General features: G+C 47.3%; 1 protein-coding gene across 1 annotated transcript in view; it reads left to right on the forward strand.

Annotated features, from left to right (window-relative positions):
• The window catches only part of HEG1 (heart development protein with EGF like domains 1), an 86,127-nt gene that overhangs the window by 9,603 nt on the left and 55,620 nt on the right, over window positions 1-20,904 (forward strand). The window contains exons 2-3 of the mRNA XM_045812760.2: window positions 18,161-18,448; window positions 20,093-20,389. Of these exons, the coding sequence (XP_045668716.2) occupies window positions 18,161-18,448; window positions 20,093-20,389 (585 nt within the window). The remainder of the gene's footprint in view (window positions 1-18,160; window positions 18,449-20,092; window positions 20,390-20,904) is intronic.

Raw genomic sequence — 20,904 nt, forward strand, 5'->3', positions numbered from 1 at the left:
TAAGCCCTGGACTCTTCAGCTCAGGTCAGGATCTCAGGGTCGTGAGATCGAGCCCCGTGCTTCATGCTGGGCATGGAGCCTGCTTAGGATTTTCTTTCTCCCTCCCCCTCTGCCCCTCCTCTCTCTCTCTCTCTCTCTCTCTCTCTCCCCCAGGGGGAAAAAAAAGCTTTCTTTATTCATTAAATGATAGACTTATTTCCAAAATAAGTAGGGAAAGGGGCTCTCACTCTTTTGGCTTATCTACCCTGTTGATTTCCAGCTGGGTGAGTAAATTTTACTTTGTGCTCAGAAACTTTTGGTCTCTTTGTTCAGGGCATGATACAAGATTAGAGGTCACCTTAGATTGGGAGATATCTTACAAATCCAGATGCTTCCAACTGAGTGATGTGACTGGCTGCATTTCACAGACATGGTTATTCCCGGAAAGGTTCTGGGAAGCAGTGAAGCAATTTCACAACCGTGATAGTGACAGAGCTATAGTTGGGTGTGGAAATGGTGCTGCAGCAACGTGGAGTGGCCAGAGGGCGAGGCTCTGACCACTTCAGAGGCACCAGAAGGCTCACGGTCAAGTTTTGGCGCTGGCTTTTAGACACGGGGTTAACTTTGGGCATAGTGCTTCCTGCCCTGGGCCTCCATTTCTTTACTTATGAAATAAGGGGTTGGTCCAGCCCATGCTAAAAGCTTCATTTTTACGGGTGTCCGGTTCATGCTGCGAATACCTCCTGTCTTCCCTGATGCTGGCCTGAAGTGTGAGGAGACTCGACACCCGGCTTCTTAGCTCAGGGTCCAGGAGCCATGGAGCCTGTGTGAGGGACGAGGGGGAGGGCCTCACCATACACCTGTGAGCCTGCTGGACCTCTGGCTCCTTGAGAGGAGGCATGGGTTACATCCGTCTTCGGCCTTGGCCCAGGGGGCATCTGTCCAGCTGGTGGCCACCTGCTGCCCAGGTGATACTGCAGCAGCACCTGCTCCCATGTTACCTAGGGCTCCAGTCATAAGATCTCTAAGTCCACAGACGCTGTTAAAAATGGATACATTTCTTTTGCTGTATACTTTGGTTCTGGGGCACTTGAGCTTCGTGGTACTCTCCTGGCTTTCCTGCCACGTGAGAATGTTCGAGGAAGGCTACCAGGTCAGGTGGTGTGGCGGGCAGGCTCTGTGCTCTCTGTTCCTGTGGTTGCGGGGACCTCGAAGGGAGGCTCAGATCTCACCGGAGACCCTGAATAACAGCAGCCCCCATGTCTCTGTTGGGAAGGAATGGGGCTACTGGAAGCAAGAAGAAGGATTTGACATGTTTGACAGATTTCTGCTCAATGTCTTTGATAAGTCGGGAGATGAAGACCAAGGAGGAAGAGGGTGACGAGAATAGGGGAAGGCCACGGTCAAGCTCGCTAGCTGACCCTGGGCCATCCTGGTCCCTGTGCATCGAAGCAGTCCCTTTGGAGGATGGAATAGTGGGAATACAGGAGAGAGACGCCAGGCTGGAATCTGGTCGGACGTTGTTCTTTGTGCAGGGTCGTGACTAGTGATTATCACGAGTTAGGCTGGTATTGAAAACCACTCCATTTTTCCTTCTGTTAGTGGTAGAGGGGATGGAAACAGCTCAACATGAGGATGAATGTGACTCCTATAGTCTCTGGGCCACCAGGATGTTTGTTGTGCTATGTATTCAGTGAGACTTTTTCTGGGATCATCTCTTGCCAGGGTGTGGATAAGAGCCCTGCGACTTTGCAGTCATGGACGTGGGGAGGTCCTGGCTTGGGGGTCAGGCAGCCGTGGCTCAAACTCTGGCAGTACCACTTGCAGGCTATGGGACCTCGGTAGGTTACTCAGCCTCTCCTTGCCTTCGCCTTCTCATCTGTCAAATGGGCTATTAATGGGCCCTACTTAGGGAATGTAAGTGTCCCCTAGCCCTGTGAAATAGATTGCTTGTTGCTGGGGCAGGAGAGCTCTGTAAATTCTGGCCGTGATGATGCTCCTGGAACCAATGCCTGTGTACCTGACCTTTGTATTGATGACAATACCCCCTTCACCTCCAGGGTCATTGGATGGGGGACAATTTTTGAATGCGAAGGGCTCAGGTCCACCTTCCGAGGACATTTGTTACTTGATCCCCCTACCCCCACCCCGGGCCCTGCCAACCTCACTTCTTGGTATTCCTAGAACTTTCTCTCCATCCTTAGCTTCAAATGCAGGGAGGAAAGAACAAGATTTGACGACAAAGTCAGAAAAACTAAGTGCCACCAATACAGCCCTCACCTGTAATCATCTGAGGAGACCAGATTAACACACATGGAGTGGTAAGGATTCAATAAAAACAGTATGTGAGGTGTGACTCCAAAATAAGGCCTTTAAAATCACAGTCTGTGGCCGAAGGGTACTCTCCTTCGGGTCAGAATCTTTGGAGGTTATTGACACACCCCTCAAAAAGCATTTGAAGGAGTTGGGAGCCACCTGTCGAGCCAGTGCCTGGGTCACAAGCAACTCACTGGTGTTTTCTTTGCACTTAAACCTCATCCTGGATCCAAAATGGCGTATCTCAGTCTCCTGCATCAGTCACTAGACTGGGCTTTGGGTTTTTGTCTGTTTCCAGAATAATCCAAATCCATTACCAAGGGATGAAAATGTGTCATTATTCAGGAGACTTGAGACTATTCCTTAGGCTCTGTTGAAGACAAGGGGATTTTAGGAAACAGCTTGAGGAGTAATAGTGTTATTGGAGTAAGTATAATCTTAATGCGGTCTCTTTGAAGAGGACCATGTTCATCGGCTGGTGAATTCCTGGCATTGATTAGGAATTATTTCTAGTATAGCCGTGTCTGGTGGTAACGGAGTGCTGCTGTGTCTAGCCACGGGTGAAGTTAGGGCAGAGAGATGCCGGTGGCGGCCCAAGAGCTCTGACAAGGTCTTAACCCCTTTGCTTTCTAGCTACGTGGCCTGGAGCAGCTGCCTCATGTCCCTGGGTCTTACTTTCCCTGTCTTAGAAACGGGGCTGATGATACCTATCCTGCTTCCTTGACAAGGCTTTCGAGGAGGAGGAGCAAATATAGTTATGACGGTGAATGCACTTTAAATGCAGATACAGCAAGTAGTTTGAGTCAGAATACAGCGAACTGACTATGAGCCCGGCAAGGCATCCCATCTCTGAGCCTGTTTTCATATCTGCAAAATGGAGACCATACTACCAGGTCCGTGCACCTCCCAGTGCTGTTGTAAGGGTGAAATGAAAATTCATCCGCATGGACAGGCATTATAAGCATGCATGTGCTGTGAACGTGGGGAGGCATCGGGCCTTATTATTACTCCGGGGCAGGGGGGCTTTGCCGAGCAGGTGGATGTAGGCGGACGAGTAGAAAGTAGGGGAGGAGATAGAGAAAGGGAGAACATTCTAGGAGATCTCACTGGTCTCTGGTCTGGGCGACTAGCTCTTCTATCTCCTCTCTCTCCCACCAAGTGGGATGTTCTTCAAAGGCCTGCCCTTGACCTTCCACCTGGAACTCAGTTTAGTGAGCATTTACTGACCACCTCCTGGGAGCCACAGTCTCTCCTAAGGGACACAGAAATATGACCAAATAAATTATAGTTGTATAACAAGATAAAACAGTAGTCGAGAGGGAGCGAGTTCTCTGGGGAAGGTGTCTTGGAAGTGGTGTTCTCTGAGCTGGTTGTGAGAAATGAGTCAGATTTTGCCGAAAGCCCAAGGGAAAGGGAGGACGTTTAGGTAGGGAGGACGTTTAGGTGGGGAGGTCCACAAAGCAGAGGCATGGAGGAAAGACATAGCATGGCTTCACTTGTTTTCTTTGGGGGGGGCGGTGGTTCCCACAACTACCTTTCTTCTCTTCGGATATCCAGTTTGATGCCTTCAGCCACCTGCCAGACATGTACACATTTATCATGCTTCACTTTCAACACAACAGATAACAGTTATAAATGCAGACATGTCACCCCTTTCTCCCCGAAAACATGTCCTCCCTTTGCTTGTTTATGGTCCCATTAATTTCTCCATCACACATTCAGAACCTTGACCATCCTTGTCTTACGGCTTTTTCTTACTCACATGCGATCACCACCGACTCTTCCCTCCCTCCCTCCCTTGCTTTCTCATTCTGAATCCTGTCCATACACTTAATTCCTTTTAGACAGCGCTCCCCATAGGCTGCCAAGATGTAATATCCCCATTCGGGTCCTGAAACTGCAGTTTGGATCCGGGTGTCCTCAGGGACATGCCCCGGAAGCCCCCCGAAGGAGCTCTGCCTGTGTCTTTCTGGCTTTCCCTTTCAGAATGTTACCATTTCTCTGTAGCTCTTCGTCTCATCTTGCGCTTTCCTTTCTTATCCTTCGTTCTTTTTTTATTTCTGGGTTTTTGTTTTTGTTGTTGTTGTTTAGATTTTTTAGATTGGCCTTTGGAGTCAGCCAGACCTGGGCTGGGGTCCCAGTGGATTATTTGCTGTGGGATCTTGGGCCATCTACTTGCTTTCTCTACACATCAGTTTCCTTATAAACAAAACGGGGGTAGTAGCGGCACCTACCTGCCAGGATTGTGGTGAGGATTGACTGGGACGGCCCACGTGGAATGCCTAGCATGGTGCCTAGCATGGGCTGCTGTGGTCGTCCTCGTCGACACCATCATCATTGTAATGACCCTGCTTTGGTCATTAATCTCTCTAACTTTAATCTCTTTCCGTCTCTAAGTTTTTCCCTTCCCTTTTGTATTATTTCTCTTTTCTGTCCTCTTCCTTTCTTCTCCTTCTGTTTTATCTGTTTTTCTTAACTAGCTGTGGCATACAACTGATTTTAAAAAATATTGGTTATATTTGAATTGAGTGTCAAGTTTCCCAATCTTAATTGTAAAAGCCTATTAGTAAACTTTGAATTTATGTCTTCAAATAGCTTTTATTCACCCCCAAGGGCTCCGATGGGAGCGGCCGTGAGAGCACCCCACTCTGGGACAGGCAGTGACAGCCCTGCCCTGCTCCCTTCCCCTGCCCAGCTCAGCAGGCCGTTTGTGCTGTGGCATCATCCCACTGTGTGCATCTTCTAACACTGTAAACTTTCCAAAGTACGTTTCTCTGCTTTCCTTAGAGTCCTGGGCCCCATCACACAGCGCTGCGGAACAAATTAAGGGCAGATCTTAGCGAAAGTCAGGTGGCTACGCACAGGGAGTGTGAAGGCCCAGGGCCGCATCTCATTTTGTCCTCCCGCCGGCCTCCCTCCCGCCTCCCTCTTCCTCCTCGGAACCAGGATGTTTTTCCTTGCCCTTTTATTGTTTCGCCAAGCTGGCAGCCCTCCTTTGGTGGAGCTCTGCCACCGGGCTTCCTCTCTGGGTGTGAGCGAATGTTAGGGTGACAACATGGGGGACAGGCCTGCTTCCCTGTCCCCCCCAGCTTCACCTCCAGGCACCACAGGCCCCCTTCTCCAAACTGCCTCTGCTGAAGAGCCTTATCTTCTGCCCCTCTGCTGGGTGTTTATTTTTCAAAGGATGAGAGGGGCCAAGAAAGCTGAGGCACCAGATAGGTAGACACACAAGTCCAGGGACAGAGACAAGATATCCCCGCCCCCCCTGCAGAGAGACAGAGAGGCAGAGAGCCTTTTTGTTTACTTATTTAATTGAATGGGAATCATCTGACCTGACCCTGGGGCTTTTTTTCAAGTCCTTTTTTTTTTTTTTAAGCCTCTAGAATGATTTTTAAACCAAGGAGCACGAGGTCAGTCAGAGCCCTTCATCTTCCTCTCCTGCCTGGGTTGGCCTGCTTCCCTCCTTAGCACCCCCAGGCCACCTCAGAGGCAATTCTGTTTCTGGAAGGCTGACCCCAAACTCAGGGGCTCCAGGACAGCCCCACCCTGGGTCACGGCTCAGTCCCACAAGCCTGCCTTCCTCCCCCGAGGATACTCAGCTAAAGCCGGCTCTCACAGGGAGGGGAGGATAAGACGCCTTGTCAATTTTATACTTTTCATTACTAGACGCTGTTCCAGGGAGATCTGTTTTTAAAAATCAGATCATTGGGTCTCAAGTCTAAACTCTTCTTAATGTGTATAGTTTTTCTTAGGTCTGCTCCTTTCAGGGCAAGAACAAGGAAGGAAATGAAACTCCCCGAGAGCCCCCGGACCGTCCGCTCGAGGGCTGCCTTTTGTTCACACAAACTCATTTGGCTCCTAAACGTCCTCCACCCCAAATCATGACATCCGCAGCAGTGTTCCAAAACACAGCCCGGAGCAGCTGAGCTGAGTAGGCGGCTGCCCTCTGGTGAGATGGAGCCACCTTCCCTCCATGCCCCCAAGGTTCCTGCCTGCCCCCAAATCTCCCACCTGCTGGCCATCCGGCAGGAAATCCCCTCATCTGTTGGATTCCTGGGGTGGAGGCAGTGATCTGGAGAGAGAGTGCAGTGGAAGGGAGGATGGGATTCTGGCCCCAGCCTGCACCTTCCAGACTCCCAGGGCCCCTTCTCCTCCCAGCTGGGCCGCTTCTCACACCCCGGGGGCACTGGCATCAGCATTGTGCGATGTGTTTACACTCTTCAGCTGTCTTGGAAGTGATAGGCCCCTTAAGGCAGATTCCAGTGTCTTATGTGTGGTTGATGCTCAGTAAATATGTATTTTCTTATTGTGGTAAAATATACATAACATAGAAGTTGCCATTTTCACCATTTTGAAGTGTACAAGTTCTTTTTTTTTTTTTTTTAAGATTTTATTTATTTGACAGAGAGAGAGACAGCCAGCGAGAGAGGGAACACAAGGAGGGGGAGTGGGAGAGGAAGAAGCAGGCTCCCAGCGGAGCAGGGAGCCGGATGCGGGGCTCGATCCCAGAACGCCGGGATCACGCCCTGGGCCGAAGGCAGACGCTTAACGACTGAGCCCCCCAGGCACCCCTGAAGTGTGCAAGTTCTTGGCATTGAGTACATTCACAATGTTGTCCTCCCATCGCCACCACCCATTTCTGTTTCATTATCCCAAATAGGAACCCAGTAGGTCAGGACTCCCCATTCTTCCCTCTCCCCAGCCCGTGCAAACCTCTCCTCTGCTTTCTGTCTCTATGACTTTACCTCTTACAGGTACCACATATCAGTGGAATCAATATTTGTTCTCTTGTGACTGGCTTATCTCACCTAGCATGATGTCTTTGAGGTTCATTCGTGTAGCACGTGTCAGAATTTCCCCCCCTTCTCAGGCCGAGTAACAGTCCGTTGTATGTATGCAGCCCATTCTGCTTATCCATTCCTCCATCAGCGGACACTTGGATAGCTTCCACGTTTTGGCACTTGTGAGTAATGCTGCTATGAACATGGGTGTCCAAACATCTGTTAGGTTCTTTGCTTTCAGTTCTTTTGTGTGTGTACCAGGCAGTGGGATTGCTGGTAATCCTATGTTTCCGTTTCTAAGGAATGGCCAAACTGTTTTCTGCAGTCGCTGTACCATTTTCTCTTCCCACCAGCAATGCACGAAGGTTCCCATTTGTCTAAGTTCTCACCAACACTTACTTCCCTTTTTCTTTTTTTTCCCCTTGATAATAGCCGTCATCATGAGTATGAAGGTAAACATTGCTTTTGAATTTATAAATGCCACTTGCTGGCTGTATTGTGGACTTGGAATGGTTCCTGCCCCTCTTGGGCCCTGTTCCCGTCATCTGAGGTCACACTAGTTGGTTTCTATGATCCCTAAGGGTAGGGGTAACTTTTGGAGAGGGATGGGGCCACCAAAGTCAACCCAGGCAATTTCCCAACTTTGGCCGGGATGAATGACGCAAAGCACTGTGGATGCTAGCTGGTGAAGCCGGCTGCATGCCACAGATGAGTTTGGGAAGAGTTGGCTGAGCTTCTCTCTTCTCCATCCTCATTGGCTTCCTTTGGGTGTGGTTAACTAGCAAAGACCCCAGAAAGAAAGCTCGGGGCTCTGGTCTCCACCCTTCCACTTAGCTCTGGGTTACTCTGGGCAGGTGACCTCGGTACTGGGTCTTAGCCTTCTCTTTCTAAAATGGGACAATTATTCCTGTCTTGCCTGCCACTTAGAATGTCAGGCTCTAACAGGATAATTTAGCCCCCCTGAAATTACCCTGTAAAAAAAGTACTTCGCAAATTGGAAACATGTGGGATTTCTTAATTAGATCTCTGAGAATAGGGGCAAAATTCCATTCTCCCATAGAGTTCTTATGGACAGTGTCCTGCCCCTCTTGTGGTTCACAGACATCTACCATGCCAAAAGGGGAATTAAAAAGGGAGCTTTTTAATTTCAATTCAATCCCTGTGTGAACAATTGAATCTGAGGAAAATCTTTTCAAGTTATGAAGAAATTCACTAGGATTCGCACATACAGCCATGTGGCTAGGAGACACCCAGCTCTCCCAAGTGTTCCCCAAGTTGAGGGATCCCAGGAAAGCTCTAAGCAAGAGCCAGAAACAGGAAATTTGCAGCTAGGGGGTCAGTGTCTTACTGTTCCAGAACCTTCCCTCATGAGCCTTAACCCCTAGCAATGTGAGCTTCATCTTCTGTCTGCCAGGTGACTCTCAGGAAAGTCCTGGGGACTTTGGTTGACTAATCCCTGGCCCTTCAGCCTTTCTGCAGGCCTGGCCGAGCCTCTCTGCTGTGTCCTGGGCACTCATCGCCTTCCTGGCTCCTACTTCTAATTCATCCTAACCTTCTCTGGTCCTCTCCGTCTCCTTCATTGAGTCTTCATTGACTCTTCTGCCCCTGATTCAAGGTTCCCCTTAATTCTGTCCTTCATACCCCATCTTCTCATCCTTCCATCTAATTGATAGTCCCAAATTTTTAACCGCCTATTAGATGTTTCCACTTGGAAGTTACAATGTCACCCCTAATTTCAGATGTTGGAAACAGGCCTTTCTTGTCCCTCAAACTCATTCTCCATTCTGCCTCCACTCTTTCTTTATTATCATTCTTTTCATGACCCATGAAAATGATCTCTGAGGAGCTGATGTAGAGGTCTTCTTGCTCAGTCTTCCTGCTGCTGAGTGCAGCTGTCATCAAACCAAGTCCCTAGGATTCCACAGCCCATGTGACGGACACTGTGTCGCTCTTCTTAGGGAGGAGCAAGGTGGTGCAGATGGGCTTACGGCAGGAGTTTGAAGACTAGGGGACATTGTACTGACCAGTGCCTTAAAGCTGTATGTCATGGAAGAAGCTGGGATATGATGGAATGAGATCCAGGTTCAGATTGTGTCTCTCTGCCATTAAGTGCGTGACCTTGAACATCCACTTAACCTTTCTGCCCTTCAGTGTCCCCGGGTGCCATGATACCCACTTGACCAGCTGTCATTCTCATTAAATGAGATAAATGCCTGTGAAAACACTTAGCACGTGGTAAGCACTGAATAGATGTTTGTGAACTCTGAATCCAAATGGAGGGAAATGAAAAGAAAGGGAGGCTGCTTTCACTCTGTGACATAGGGCCCCGCAGGAGCGGGGGTGGTGCCGTGTGGGGGCGGACTGGGCCCTCTGGGAGGAAATCGCCTCTTTGGATGACACAGCATACGCCCTGTACACACCCACTCCACGGCTCAGAAACAATGCAAGTTGAAAACCCCCAAATCACGGGGTGGGTGGTGAGGAGTTGACTCTGTAGCAGCTGCTAATTAGGAAATCCTACTCCTGGGCTGTGCTAGCATCCCTGATGTTGGTTCACAAACAGATGTTTTGGAACATTAAGACACTACAGAAGTGGAAGTTGTCAACTTGGGGGGAAAAAAACAAAACAGTCAAAGCAGTGAAAGTCTCTTATTAATTGAGTAGCCATTCATAGTACAAGGGAAAGCAAGGGCCTGACAGAGGGGGCTGAGTGCAGAGGGAAGATGATGGTACCTCCAGCTCAAAAGATACCTAGGGAATTGGGACATCTCAACTCCGATGAGGCTGGTTGGTGTGGCTCAGTTGCCGTGGCGTGTGTGTGAGGTCGCCTCTCCCCTGGCCATCTGAGGAGAGGGAGGAGAGAGGTGAGAGGTGCCAGCCTCTGCTGAGCCTCACGGTGCCCCCTCCCCCCTCAGAGGCTGCCCCTGAGCATCTGGTAGGGCGCAGTCTCTTTTCCTCACTCCCCGTCTGGCCCAGACTCTGAAGCCTGAGCCATACCTTCTTTCCATTTCTCCAGGGCCATTTCTCTTCTCCACTAAACATCAGAGCAGGTTCCCGGATAGCTTCCCCTGCGTGTGGTAGGTCCCTGCTGACTCCTGTCCACCTTACTCTGAATTTCTCTCCCACTTGGGGTTTACACCTGTGCTGAATAGGGAGCCACGGCAAAAACAAAATTCAACCATAGTAGCCCTCAACAACTCAGGGCTTCTGAAAGGATTCATCCTTTCACCTCAATAAATATCTTAGCATTTGGCTCATTGTTGTCCCCGAGCTACTGCATGGAATCACGGAAAGCACTTGTATGTCCACCTCGCATGGCAGAGTGGGAGGGGTGGTGACTGGCGTGCTGCGTGGTTTGTTAAGCCCTTTCTGAAGAATAGTTCATAGACAATAAGAGAAGTGGAGGGACATCCGGAGCTAAACGGGGGGCAGTGAGACACTGTTCTTTTAGAACCGTGGGCCAGTGACATCAGGGGCTTGTCATGCCAGAGCTGGGCCCATCTCTCACCCGTGCCCCCCCCCCCCCCAGCCTCTCCCTGCTCTTGCTAGGAGAGCATCACAGAGCAAAGCCAGAGTGAGGCCCCAGCCGCCCCGGGGCCACTCAGCCCACCTCAGTCCTTTCTTAGGAGCGCTCTGAGCTTCCAGGAGGTTTTTCACCTCTGCTGCCACCTCAGCTGCCCCGAGAAGGATTGGGAGACTGAGAAGTACCTGCCAAGGTCATCTCCAAATCTGTTTGTTCAAACTTGGCAGACCTAGATCTCCTGAACAGCGGTCATGGATGCAGCACTCACTACATACCAGATACTCTGAGAAGCTGTCACCTGTGTGTACTGTCACAGCCCAGGGAGGCAGGTGCTGTCATTATTCCCCTGTTACAGATGAAGACGCCAAGGCACAGAGGAATATGTATCTTGCCTAAGGTCAGAGGGCACGTACACGGCAGAGCCAGAAGTCTAATGCCGACAGCCCGACTTTAACCACAGTCTGTGCGTTATGCACTGTTTCTCATGGGAAGCACTGAATTTCTAGATCCAGGCAGGGAGCGGGAGGCAGGCTCTTTTCCTTTTAGACGACAAGACCCTCCCGTAGAGAACACAGATTCACAAAGTATGGGGAAAGTGAGCAACTTTTTAGTGTCACCTGATGTGTTCCTTGGGGAAGAAAGGGAGAGATCCCCAGGTGAAGTGGGACACTGCAGGTAGGCATTTCTCATCAATCCAGGTGGCCGTGGCACCGGCGACTGAGGGGAAGAGGGTGGAGGCGGCATCACAAGCCCATGAGTCTCCCAGAAGTGGCAGTACCGACCAGCGCTGGGTTTAGTCTCTAGCTGCTGTGGAGAGATGGTCGTCGGCACTTCTCTTTAATCGGCCACCAGCTATGGCCACGACGGGTGCTGAGTGGCTAGGTACCCCGAGGCTGGGTGGTCCAGACGCAGGTAAACTCATCAGTCCTTCAGCTGGGTAGTCCAGGCTACTCACATGTGTATGTTTCAGAAATGGCTGGATGCTGAGCGGATTGCATGAGCCACCTTTATGTGGAAAGTCTACAGGCTTAACCTGCCTCCGGGAGCAGGTCTTGGGACTCAAGAAAGCCCGTCACGAGGTGGCTTCTAGACCTGGAGTCCATTTACCAAGATACCAACCTTTGGTTGTTGTTGTTGTTCTTTTGCCTAGGAGATGCATTTTTTAAACATATACTTTTAATAACATAAGATTATATAGTATAAACCATTTTTTAATTTATGTTTTCACTTAACAGTACAGGTCGAGCATAGTACGTGTATATCTAAAATTCGATCAGTAATATATTTCGGCCATCCCTTTAAAATTTTGTTATCTCATTATTAAGTTAACCAACTTCCTATTGCAGAAATTTAGGTTGTTTCCAATTTTCATTATTATAAACAGTGCTGTGGTAAACTTCCCTGTGCCTGAAACTTTGCTCACATCCTTAATAATTTCCTTGCTATTAATTTCCAGAAATGAAATTCCTGGGTAGAAATATATGCCTATTTTTAAGGCTTTTGCAGTGGATCGCTAAATTTCTCATCAGAGAGATTGTGCCGGTTACATTCTTACCAAAGCTGTGTGGGAGTGCCTGTCATCTGTGCCTGCAATGACACGGCAGCTTATCATTTTTTGAGTCTTTGCCAATTTGATAGGCAAAAATAAATACACATAAAAAGTTTAAAAAGTCTTTTCTCGTTTGGATTTGTATTTTCTTTCTTTCCAACAATACTGTCATGTTTTTACTCTCCAATTATACATTTTCTTTTGTGACTCACATATTCATGTTGTCTGTGAGATGTCTGTCTTAGGAATTTGAAAAACTTCTTTGTGTATTAAGAATGCCAAACTTTTATCATGCACTGCAGACATTTACCCTGGCTTGTTATCCAACTTCTTTAAATTAAAATTTTATTTTTTATCAAACTCATACATAGTTTAAAGATTGAATATGTTTTATAAAGCTATTATAAAAACCCTGACCACTCCTACCATCATCATTTTCTGCTTCCCAGAATCAATCACTTTCAACCCGTGTAACAGGTTCTTTTAGTAATTCTGTCCATACCCTAAATAACATGCTTATATTTCTACTCACTGAGTCATCATTTTGGTTTTAGGCAATATTTATTGGTTTCTCTCAATGGAAATTTCGTATTATTGAAAGCTCTACAAGTTGGAAGTGATACACCTTCTTTCTGTTCTTTAGGGTCTTTCTGTTCTTTAGGGAACATGAAAATGCATTTTTGTCACAATTTATTATTTATTTATTTTTTAAAGATTTTATTTATTTATTTGACAGAGATAGAGACAGCCAGCGAGAGAGGGAACACAAGCAGGGGGAGTGGGAGAGGAAGAAGCAGGCTCCCAGCAGAGGAGCCTGATGTGGGGCTCGATCCCAGAGCGCCGGGATCACGCCCTGAGCCGAAGGCAGACGCTTAACCACTGTGCCACCCAGGCGCCCCTTTTGTCACAATTTAAAGTCACTCTTCAACACGACATGGTTCTGATTATCCCCTCATGACTTATGGACTTATGTGCTATTGTTCTCCAGGATTTGCTCTACCTTGTTTTATTAATCCCACAAATGAGAAATAATTTTATAAATTAAGTGTTGCTTTGGATTTATGTACATATTTACCATTTTCTTTGCTTATTATATCTGCTTGCCTCTTCTGGCTTTCATCTAGCATTGTTTTTCTTCTGCTTGAAATAAATTCTCCATAATTTCCTTCAGTGGAGGTAGTTGATAAAACTGATATTTGAAAATGTTTATATTTTGAAAGATAGTCTCAAGATATTTTTCAAAGATAGTTTTACTAAGTATACAATTCTAGTTTTCCCTCTCTCAGCACATTGACAATATTTACCCACTGTCTTTGGGCTTCCATTGTTGCTGTTGAGAAATCAGCTGTTAGTCTAATTGTTATCTTCTGTAGATGAATTGTCATTTTCCCCCCTCTCTATATATATTTATTTTAAAGTAGGCTCCGTGCTAAGCACGGGGCTTGAACTCATAACCCTGAGATCAAGACCTGAGCTGAGATCAAGAGTTGGATGCTTAACCAACTGAGCCACCCAGATGCCTCTCCCCTCTGGTTGTTTTTAAGACCTACTTTTGTCAGTGGTTTTCTGCAGTTTGACTATGATGTAGGTTTATATTTTTGTTTTATTTAGTCTCCTAAGGATTTTTTGGGCTTCCTTAGTTTACTTGATTCAGTTTTATCCACTCTCGAAAATTCTTAGCCATTACCTTTTTGAATATTGCTATTTCTCTCTCTTCTCCACTGAGAGCTCAGTTATATATATATATATATGACTTACTCTGTCTTCCTTGTCTCTTCATCTCTTTTTTGTGTTTTCTGTCTTTTTATATCATCTATGCATTCTCTCATCTGTCTTGTAACTATTAGTTCTTCTTCCAGTCATATCTAATCTGTTAAGTTTCCTAATTTCAGTTATTATAATTTATTCATTTCTAGAATTTCCATTTAGAATTCTTTCATAGCTTTTGGCCATTATTTATAGTTTCTCTTTCTCTCATTTTCAGTTTCTTATTTCTTTTCATGTAGTTTTATATACTTACACTCTTTGACTGATAATTCCAGTATTTGAAGTCTTTACTTATCTAGGTTGCTGACTTTTGCCCATTGATGCCTTTTTTCCTTATGTATTTTGTGCCTTTTGATGGTGATTGATCTCTTATTCCTTAGAATTGTATCAATAAATGGTAAAATTGGATTGAAGGTATGTTCATTTAGAGAGCTTTCACATTTATTTCTGCCAACCAGGAGGCGCCGTATGTCAGAACCACTTTTCCTTCCCATTGATGAGGTATATGTGTGTCATGTGTGTGCACATACGTGCATGTGTATTTGAGATATAATTTACATGCCATAAAATTCACCCTTTTAAAGTATATAATTTAGTGGTTTTAGTATATTCACAAAGTTCAGGGCCAATTTTAAAATATATCCTCGACTCGAGGTTTAGACCACACAGGCATTGTGAAATCATGCTGCACACCCACACTGAAGGCTACCTGTATGGTTACAAATTCTTGAGTGAGATTTACTTTCCTTTACCTAAAACCAAGATCTAAAGGCCACTTTTCCCTGCTGTCCCATTCTGCAGGGCAGATTTTTTTTCTGTGTGCATTATAGATATGGTATAGTCCTGTATAACTCTTTATACAAGAGTTTCCTTGCAGACTCCCTCCTTAAGAGTTCTGTCTCCTGTCTCCTATGGTACCTATCCTTATGGTAATCAGAACAGAAGTTCAAGGTCACAAAAGTTGAGCAGGTGCCCCAGGGCAGCTGAAATTAGCTCGCTTCTCTGAATTCCAGCTCTTGGCTCATGTTTGGTCTTAGAAGGTTTGATTCTTTGCTTGCAAACTCAGGAATGCATTTGGAGATTTTTTTTTTTGAAAAAATAAGTTATTTAGCATATTTAGTTTGTAGTGGCAGGGTATTTGGGACAGCGCAAGACTATTGTCTGCCATTCTCTTTTGCTTATAGTGCACATTTTTTTCTTTCTTCCATCTTTCACTGACCCTCCAGGGAGACCTCATGGCTCAGTGCTAGCCGCGTCTTGTCTTTATGTGGCCCTTCTGTTCCTTTTGCGGGCTGTAGTGGAATTCCTTGAGCTGACGAAGGACCTTCCCAGTTCCTTGAAGAGGGCCGTGTGCTGCTTCCTCAGAGACACAGCCATATGAGTCTTAGAGGCTCAGCAATAGCCAAGGCTCGCACTCATCTTAAGGCTCTAATAGAGTGAAATTTGTTTTCTTCCTCTGCTCATGGCTTACCGGCTTCAGGGTATGGGTTTCCAGTCCTTTCTACCTCCCCACAATCACTTTTATTCTGACTTCTTTTAAGACTAATTTCTCTCATTGTGCCCAAGGAGAGAGAAAGCATCCTCAACCCCTTTCACCTTCTCTCTGGAGGCCAGCTTGCCTTGCAGCTCAAATAGGAAGAACAAAGGGAACATGCTGTGTGGGTGGGTCTCTGGTCTCTGTAACCCCAGAGTCTCAAGTTGAACTTTACGGACTTGGCGGCTGCCCCTGGAAACACCCCTCCATATCCCATTTCCAGCTGAATATGGGCCTTGCCTGTCTGGAGCTGGGCCCCAGAGGAGCCCCGATGCCTGGGCAACTTCCCTCCCCCTTCAGGAAGTTTCTGTTAATTATCACTTACAGGAAACAGAATAGGAAGCATGAAAACAGCAACTCTCAAGGGATTTGGGGAGAAAAGGGTTCCCTTAGGAAAGTTTGTCAGAATCTCTTCTGGAAGACTTTAAAATCACCACCCCTCCAACCCCAATAAGTGAGCCGCACTTCTGGTAGGAGGGGACCAGAGTGGGGAAATGCTGAGAACCACTGATCGAGAACTGCGTTGTCCAGTATTGTGCCGCTAGCCACATGTGGCCATCGTGCTCTCGAAGTACAGCTGCAGTAATACTCTGGATTTTACGGGTGCAATGCCAGAAAAAGAAGGCAAAGTATCTCAATAATTTTTATATCAATTACGTATTGAAATGCTACTATTTTAAATATGTTAGAGTACATAAAATATTTATTGAAATTAATTTCGCCTGTAACTTTTTAAAATAAAGTTACATAGGTAGCTTGCATTTGTGTCTTACTTTATACATCTCTTAGACAGTGCTGATCTAGAAGATAACTTGTTCTTTTTGGGAAAGTGTGTGTGTATGGGTGTGTGTGATATTTTGAGCCAAACTGTTGGTTCTGCCTTTAGCCTCTACTGGTCAGATGGTTGGCCATTTTTTGCCTGACTCGTACAGATAGAGGTGACTTCATTCATTCCCTCAGAGGTTTCTCAACAGTGCCCAGAGCCCCTGATCCTAGGCAGAAAGGAGAATATCATTCCCAAATGAGGAAAATAAAAATAGGTTTTTAAAGGAGCTATGGAATCAGCAATAACTTTAAATGGTCCTTGTCCTCATTGCTTTCTCTAGAAACTCATTAAACTCCGTGCCCTCCAATTAGCACTTGTATTTCATGTTCACTTCCATATTAGTTTGGATGTCCAGGGAAATGGCTCCTAGAATGTTCTTTTGGTGTGATCTTCAGGAGCTGGCACCCCAGCAGTGGCGGGCTCTGGCTTCCAAGTCGTTTCTGGGTCATGTGCAGACGTCATCAGAGTAGCAAGGCAGCCTTCTTGGGTTGGACTCGGGTGTCCCACTTATCTGCTCTGACTCTGAACCCCCTGCCTTGACAAATGACACTTGACACCACCAATGATTACCTCCGTGCCCAGTTTCCCCAACAGCTTTCACAGGATCCTGACGTTTGTAACCCATGCCCTCTTTGCCACCATCTTGGGCAATATGGGAGAAAATAATCACTTCAGTATATTTTCTGACTAATCTGCATCCATCCCTGATTTATAAATGTCAAATAACAGTCCATACGAATAAGCGACCTTTCCTCGGCACCCCTGCACTGGAGATGAGGGGGACCCAGAGGATTTGCTACAACACACTTTGTCCTGCCCACTGGGTACTGTGAGAGCTCAGGGACCTGGGCTGGGAGCAGGCTGCCTGATGACCTGGGCAAGGAGCATGAACCCCCCCCCCCCCCGTGCCTCCCCTGCCTCCCGTGCAAAGTGGGGAGAGTGAGAGCACCCACCTCGACGTTGTGCAAGATTGAACAAATGAGGGCACGCTGAGAGCTTATATCAGTGATTGGCACGCACACATATACATGATTGCTGTTCTTTTTTTTTTTTTTAAACAAAATGAGATCATACTCAATTGTATTTTGAAACCTGTTGTTTTAATTCAGTAACACCTATAGAATATCTTTCTTTATTTTATCTTATAACATTATTTTAATACCTCATAGTGTCCTTTCATATAGATATACTGCAGCTGGTTTAATTGATCTGCTGTAGGATTTTCAGTGTTGTTTGTTCCTTCCTTCCTTCCTTTTTTGCTGTTATAAACAATGACGTCATAAATATCAGTGCAGCTACGTTTTTGTCCACATTCTTGAGTATTTCCTTAGCATGAATTCAAAGAAAACTAAATCACTGCACCAAACCTATTTATGTTACTAAGGCTTTGGTAATATGGCCAGATCTTCACAGGTTTTCCAGAATTACACATGTCCCAGCCCCCACCCCCGGCCTGCAAGAGTAGATTTCAGGATGGAGAGCTGCCAGCTAACTCCTACCGCACAGAAAACACAGGGCACAACCTTGATGCTTAGAAGTGCTTCCTTGCCTGCGCTTACGCCTGACCCGAATCCCCCAGGCCCCTTCCTGAGCCCGCCCAGACACCTGAGCCTCAGGAGCTCTCCCGAGCCCCGCACTGATCTCTTTTAGCGGTTTTCATCATTTATCCCCCTTCCTGTAAAATTCAATCCTACATAGTATTGTTACTTCATAATTTCTCCCACTGGATTGTCAGAATAATTCCCTTGGGGAAAAAGAGAAAGGTGAAATTATTCGACCTGAATCCACTTCTTTACTGATAACTTCTGCTCGTGGCTTTTCTGAAGGTTTCCTTCTCTTTCAGAAGCCTGCAAGTTCTCACTGATTCATTTTCTTATTGTTCCAGTTGCTGAAAGGAACAGTTGGCCAGAAAGTAACACTGAACCCCACATAGAAAACGTCACCTTTGATCAGAACCAAATGAACTTTTCCACCATGGTCTCCGAGGAGGGTGTGAGGACTCAGATCCCCAGAAAGAGCTACACTTCTTCAGACGCTCCAGAAAACGTCACTCCACAAACTGAAGCAGCAGATGCTAGGGAAAGAAATGACTCTTCTGGGAAGACAGATGTCACCATTTCCCCCTTTGGGGCTGACACAGCAACAGCTCTGACTTCCCAGAGCGTCACCATAGGTGAGTTTGTGCCAGTGATGTCCGTTTTGTGCGTGTATGTCCCCTCCTGGAAAATGAAGTTTCTGCCTCTCCCTCTTCCCTGATGCCCATCCGAGAGTCCTGGGCTGTGGGTCAGACCTGTGGCTTTGGCTCCCTCCGTGGCACACTGTGATTAAGCGAGTTAGCAGCATAGACCAGGTGAGGGTGCAGATTTGCCGGAGGCCTGAGCAGTCCCGTGGAATAGACATTCCGTGGTGAGACTGAATCCGAGCGACACTGGTGCCCGTGCCACGTTCCACAGTCTCAGAGGTACCAGGTCCTGTGGGCCACACAGCTGCATTCGTGTGCACGTGGCTCCACTGGTGGTTCCTGCTTCAATCTGCACAGCTCCGTGGCTTGGGACTTTTCGCAGAAGGTTTCAAAAGGGGCTGGGGCTGGATGTACAAGATTTGACGGAGGAAGGGAAGACAAAGAAAACCGGCACCAATTAGGTACCTGCTGCATACCACCACACCTCTTCCCTCCATTCTCACAGCAAGCCAATGAGGTCACATTATCCTCATTTTAGGAATTTGAAAACTGGAGGTAGGGAAGTTAATTAATCTGCTATGTCTAGGTCAAACAGCTAATAGGTTTTCGAGTTGGGATTTGAGTGGTCTGTGCATCTGAGCAGGGTGGGAGGGGTAGCTGAGGAGCGGGACGCGCAGACCATGTGAGGAAAGAAGAGAAGCTTGGTCTCTTTGTGGAGTGGGAAGGCCAGCAGCTTCCCACGGGGGGGATGTTGATGACACAAGGAGGAGAGGACAGTTGTGTGGTTGGGGTTAGGGGCAGTCATGGAGGACTGAGAAAACCTGGCAGTTTGGATTTGGTGTGGTGGGAAGCGTCACCGAAGGTTTTCGAACAGGGGCAGTGACATGATCAAAGCGAATTTGGGGAGGATCCAGCTGGCAGGCAGGTAGAAGATGTCTGGGGTGGGAGATGGGACAGAGTGAACCTGGAGTCAGGGGGACCACCCAGGCAGATGCCAGGTGCTCAGATCCATGGCCTGGTGGCCTTGGGGCGGAGAGGAAGGGATCGGTAAAGACTCCTCACAAAGGAAAATTGATACGACCTGGTAACAGCCTCAAAGTAGAGGATGAAGCCATCAAAGATGACTCCATGGTTTCACGAGCTAGTTCCAGAAAGTCGGGCTGGGGGACTCAATTCTATAAAGAGTACGAGCGACAGTATTTTATGTTCCACTCATGAGTGATGGACATAGAGCTTAGAACTGCACAGGCAGGATGCCGCCTGGGTGTGTTGGTCATGCAGACACTGGAAATTTTGTTTATGTTGACTTCAAGTCAATCCTGAGACCAGCTTTGTGGAATGTGAGTCACGAGTCATGGTGATCAGAATCAGATCTTTGATTTCATATCGTCTGATTCTTAGCTTCATTGTGCCCCTTTTATAATAATTTGACCACTAAAAATGCTGTCTTTGTGGGTGAGATCTGAACACAGGCTTTGTCTTGGTTTGCGGTCTCTCATTCAGGAGTGAATTTTTCCTAGAATGAATGATTGCTCCTCATCTCTTCTCCGAGAGGTCAGAGGCGAGCGCACTGCCCGTGACTCCGACATTCGGAAGTCTGCTGGCGGGATTGTAATTGTTGCCGTCTGCTTGCAGCTTTGGGAACGCGTCACTTGCCATCCAGCTCGGGGTCCGAAGGAAGAACTGCCCCTTCTCACTCGGAGGGTGCAGCATCCCGGGGTTCCCCGGCGGGAGAGAAGGAGCTCCCAGAAGAAGCGACCGTGCGTAGCCAAGTGACTGCCACTTGGGTTTTAGGCCAGTCTCCTCTTCCTGCTCTGGAGATGGGAGAAGAGATCACACTCTCCGGGAAGAGAAACGCCTCCGGACCGGCGCTCTCCTGGCTGCCTTTCTCCAGGACCCCGGCTTACCCCCCTCCCTCGGAGTCCTCCTCTGGTGAGTGCTCCTATCCCAGCCTGCCACGCGGAAGTCATCCGGAATAGAAGCAGGAGAAGCGGACAGCTCGCTAGTAACATCCCTGTCACGGGGGCGGCCGGGAAAAGACGTTAAGGACAAATGCAAAGTATTTGGGGGCAGAAGTACCATCTGTACAATGTATCTTCGTCCTGACGTCCATCTTGAAAATATGTTTTCTTTAGCTGCGTAAGGAGGAACGTAAGAGTTGGTCTGGTGGCCGCTCTAGGCCCTTTGTGTCCGCCATCCCCTGCTTGTCCCCCCTCCCCCCACGTACACTAAGTGTTGTTGGTGTGTCTCCTTGCACAAGAGGCCACACTCTGGGGTGAGTGAAATGGTGAGCGTTGCGTCATTTGATTAAGAGTTAGATTTGTGTTTCTTCATCATTGCAAAATCGTTTCTTGCAATGGCAAAGATAACGTAGCTATCTTTTATCTAGGTATCATTTATCTAGGTATCATTTAAAAAAACAACAACGCACAGTGCCGGTGTCGACA

The sequence above is a fragment of the Ursus americanus genome, chromosome 4, assembly GCF_024610735.1.
Source record: "Ursus americanus isolate L20-20 chromosome 4, mUrsAme1.1.p, whole genome shotgun sequence".
NCBI classification, from domain to species: Eukaryota; Metazoa; Chordata; class Mammalia; order Carnivora; family Ursidae; genus Ursus; species Ursus americanus.